The 4,205-nt window shown below is 53.6% G+C and overlaps 2 protein-coding genes across 5 annotated transcripts in view; one reads left to right on the top strand and one right to left on the bottom strand.

The window, feature by feature from the left end:
- LOC114615721 overlaps positions 1-2,919 on the bottom strand; it is a 50,313-nt gene extending 47,394 nt beyond the window's left edge. The window contains exons 1-2 of the mRNA XM_028761376.1: positions 2,605-2,919; positions 1,810-2,027 (exon numbers count right to left, since the gene is read on the bottom strand). Of these exons, the coding sequence (XP_028617209.1) occupies positions 1,810-2,027; positions 2,605-2,783 (397 nt within the window). The 5' untranslated portion in view covers positions 2,784-2,919. The remainder of the gene's footprint in view (positions 1-1,809; positions 2,028-2,604) is intronic.
- Prox1 (prospero homeobox 1) overlaps positions 1,573-4,205 on the top strand; it is a 47,966-nt gene continuing 45,333 nt past the window's right edge. For 3 of the 4 annotated variants that reach the window (XM_028761369.1, XM_028761363.1, XM_028761348.1), the window contains exon 1: positions 1,573-1,964. The gene's annotated coding sequence lies outside the window, so the exon portion shown is untranslated. Of the gene's footprint in view, positions 1,965-2,908; positions 3,053-4,205 lie in introns of those variants that run through there. The other variant, XM_028761358.1, reaches the window with a different exon arrangement.

Here is a 4,205-nt window from a genome sequence, read left to right as displayed (position 1 = left end):
CTCTCTCCCTCTCTCTCCCTCTCTCTCCCTTTCAACGTTTGAATTCCCTGCCTGCCAAAAGTTTCCCACAGGGCACAGACTTCAGACACACACACTGACACCGTTTGTCCGACTAACAGGGAATTAATATTCTCTCCCATTCTGAAGAAACGAAGAAGGTCCTAGAAACGAGTGTGTGCGTGCCAGACGATGGCGGCGGGTCTGCCAGTGTACTCACATCTCATAAATACTCTGTCAAAACACGCTTCAACCTTTGATCTGATTGGAGAGACTCGAAAAAATTCTTGTCCCCACACCACCTTTTTCTTTATTTTAAGTCTCTAATCTCCTAGGTATGAGCATTTAAAGTGCTTTTCAGCTCTTGTGAGGCTCGGGTTTTATGGAGTCTTTACATCCACGATGCCTCTTTAGCAAGCACTGCTGTTAACTGTGTCCAGGGAGATGACCATTCCAGCTGAGGAAAGCTAAGGTCCTATTTAAGAACCACGTTATCTGAAGACATCTTGCTGCTATTTTTCACCCAAGATGTCAAACCAGTGTGCGTTTTATGTAGCTTTAAGTATTAGAGTCCGAGATCTCTTGCCCAATAAACTTTTAAGTTTGTCATTCAGACTTCGAAATTGTGTAAATCCTACATTGAACTAATTTCTTTGGCCATATTGGGGTGCGCGAACTGGAGAAAAGTGACCCCGAGAAATGATGTTTGTAGCGAATATGGTCACTATGCCTATAATTGAAATAATATTTTTAAAAGTAACCGAGGGTGAATAGTCTTCCTATAAATTCTGAGGTCTGATTGACTGGGACTCAGCCAGTGCGGATAGAGCTTTTAATATCAGACTTAGCGGCCCCAGTGCGAAATCTCTAGCACCTATTTTATTTTTAAAATCCTAAGCCTACCTGTGTTTGCTCATCCTCTTTAAAAGGAAGGTATGGTGACAGGTCCTATTGATACTATCTATGATCATTTCCAAAGCGGAACGATTTGCGTCCCCCACCACCACCACCGCAACATTCCTCCCTTTATGCCACCCCGACCCTTAAAACCTCCACTTTTTATCCCGTATACTTTTCCGAGCCTTCCTCCATCTCAGTCTGGGGAGCGCTCCCTTAGCCCGGCCGCTGGGAGAACTCCATCATCTGTGTCAGTGAAATGGAAAAAAAAAAAAAAAGACCTGCGTCCTGGAAGAGCAAGTGTGTAAGCCGGGTGCCGCGGTGCACAACGCCCGCAGATGGCTCGCGGCGGCCGGGGCGCGGCGATCCAGGCGCCCCAAGCAGTGGCAGGGCGGGGTGGGGGCCGGGGCTGGTGGCCGGGGCGGGGGAGAGAGGGGGCCCCCCTCTCCTCCTCTCTCCCCAGCCCCTCACCCCCACCCCTTTTATATATATGTATTTTTTTTTCCTCACAAGTTCTCTTGCCTCGCTATCCCCCCTTGAATCCGAAGGCGCCTCGCGATTGGGTGCTGGGGCCGGGTACGTCAGTGGGACTGTGACGTGCAGTCTTCCTGTTTCCTTCAGCTGTGTCTTAAAGTAAATCTTGTTGTGGAGCGGAGCCCTCAGCTGAGAGAGCGCTGGGAAAGCGACGGCCACTGCAGCCAGGGAAGCCGTGCGGCGCACACAAGCCTCTCCGCCGCGCCCGCTGCGCCTCGGGCCACCGCTCCGCGCTCCAGCCCTCGCCGCCTTCTCCGCTCTCTCTCCCCTTCTTTCCCCCGGGCTCCTGGCTCTGCCCTGCGAGCCTCTCCCCTCCCCTCCCTCCTTTCTCCCCTCGCCTCTCAGCACTCGTCCAGATCACTCGCTCCCGCACGGACTCACCGACCCCTGGGCCAATTATCACCAGTAAGACATCACCGCGTGCGCGCGTGGGTTTCTTCTCTGCCCGCAAGAGAGGAAGAGAGGGGGAGAGAGAGAGAGAAAAGAAAGAGAGAGAGAAAGAGAGAGTGGCTGCGTCCCACTGCTGCCCGCACCGCGTAAGTATCTTCACCCGGTTGCTGTCCCCTCCCCTTTTCCAGAATCGCTCGCACTGGCTCGTTCTTGAATGGGAAAGAGAGAGAAGAGCCTCCCGTTACTCACACCCGTGTAAACATTCTTTTTCCAAAGGGGAAAATGGTGTTATTTACATGAATCGTAATCAAATAGCCTCTAAAAACAGTTTTTCTAAGCAGGAGGCTCAGTGGAACTCCGCGCTCCGCTCCTCCCAGTTAACGAAGAGTAAGTGACCTGCTTGGCTTTTATTTCTTTCTCGCGCCTGCCGGTGACTGGGGTGATGGTGGCGATGGGGGGGAGGCTGGCGTTGCTGGACTTGTCGCTGATCTTGTCACCTTTTGTGTACTGTGTCTGGGATGCGCTGAGGCTCTGGCGTTCTTTTTATTTTGGATTATTTTTATTTATTTATTTTTCTTGCACTCTTTTCAGGGGAGGGGGCCGCGAGGGGGACGAGTCCCTTTTGGTGGTTGTTCTAGATTTTTTTTTTCTTGCTATCTTCCCAGTTTCTTTCTTTCCTCCCGGAGTTGAAACTCCAGGGCCTGTCCCCGAGTCCTTCTCCCTTTGTCTTGTTTATTCTAGCTGCCTTTCTTCCCGGCTTTCCCTATTTGCTTGGTGTTTGCATACCTTTCACTTCTCCTTTTTAACGCGGGGCAGAGGGCCGGCCGTGGAGAAAGAGGGCGGGGAGGAGGGGGCGCCCGGTGACTTTCCTCTGTGTTCAGAGCTGGGAGCTTGCACCCGGCTCTGCAAGCGAGGAGAGACGAGTTGGGGGACGGTCCGGAGGAGCGAGCGCGGTGCCCCTCCATCCAGTCTGTTCGCCCCGCGCTGGAAAGCACTGAGTAGGGGGAGTTTGCCCGGGGAACCCCAGGAGTCGCCGACCTGGACGCCGCATCGCGCAGGGCCGGCCCCGGGTCGGGGTGTGCTTGGGTCGCCCATAGGCGAGAAGAAGCTCCCAGCCATTACTAGCACGCTTGGGTGGTGGGCAGCTGCGCCCTGGCCTCGCTGAGTGGTGCTACTCTGTTGCCCCAGTTCCTAGGACTGGGGAGGGAGGAGAAGAGCCCGGCAGAGTGGAGAGGTGAGAGTGATTGTTGCTGAGAAGAACAGCGAGGAGGGCGGGAGGAAGGGGGAGAGCTGCTATCTTGCCTGAACAGACAAGGAGAAGAGACCCGGGAGAGGGGGGGCGGTAGACCTCACCCAAAGTCCAGCTGAGCAAGTTGTCGTTGCCTTTGCGGTGCCAGCCGGTTAGTCCTGCTAAACTGAGCGCCTGTGCATAGAGCGATGGGGGCCCGGGGAGAGCAGCGAGCCACCCTCAGGCTCTCCCGCCCCTGCCCCAGCTTCTTGGGAAGTTGAGTCCTCCCGGCGGCTCAGAGCAGAAGCAGAAGGAGGGGCTGGGAGACAGTCTTAAGTAGCCCAAGGTTGCTGGTTGGAGTGTGAAAAGGCTGTTCTTGGCAGCCCAGAGCCCTTCTCCGCCTCGGGGAAGGCTGGAACCGCACCTGCTTGCTTATAATTTTCCTAGAAGATCTGTGTTGTCTCCTTAAGCTAATGAAAACAGAGCAAGGAGGGTGGCCTCCTCTCTAAGAGTCTCCCTCTTGTTCTCGCCTTCCGAGCTCTCCCTGCGTTTTATCACCCCCTCCCCCGTGCCCCTCTGTTTTCTTTTCTTTTCTTTTCTTTCCTTCTCTCTTTCTTTCATTTTTTAAAAATCATTTCCTCTCCTAAACCAGTCAGGCAAAAGTCTGTTACCAGAATGCACATGGGCAGGGCTGGACAGGTGTGTTGTGTCAAGAAAGACAGGTGCCAAGTTTCCTGGGGTCCGGGTTTCTGTACAGCTCCAGGCCACAGGCTTCGGGGATGAAGAGATTCTTGAATTTATGGTGGTTCTCCTTAACGGGATTGTCAGGCTAATGGGAATCGAGCTGTTGGCTGTTGTGTCTGAGCCCCTGCTGTGAGAGGGTTTTTTTTTTAGGGGGGGTGGTTTTATTTGTGTATTTGTCTTAAGGATGTTGGCAGGTGACTGCTGAGGTCATATCTCAGGCTTCTGTCTGCCAGCTTGCCAAAAGCACTCCCCCCCCCCCCCACTTCAGGGCAGCAGGTGGAAGGAGTTGACTTTCTCTTTGCTCTTTGCTTCCCTCCAGTTTATGCCTCTCTGGCAAGTCTGTGCTTAGGAAGGGAGGAGGAATCCTGTGTGTGTGTGTGTGTGTGTGTGTGTGTGTGTGTGTGTGTGTGTGTGT

Source organism: Grammomys surdaster, unplaced genomic scaffold (assembly GCF_004785775.1).
Source record: "Grammomys surdaster isolate TR1022 unplaced genomic scaffold, NIH_TR_1.0 130, whole genome shotgun sequence".
Taxonomy (NCBI): domain Eukaryota; kingdom Metazoa; phylum Chordata; class Mammalia; order Rodentia; family Muridae; genus Grammomys; species Grammomys surdaster.
This window is presented reverse-complemented; position numbering and strand designations above follow the sequence as displayed.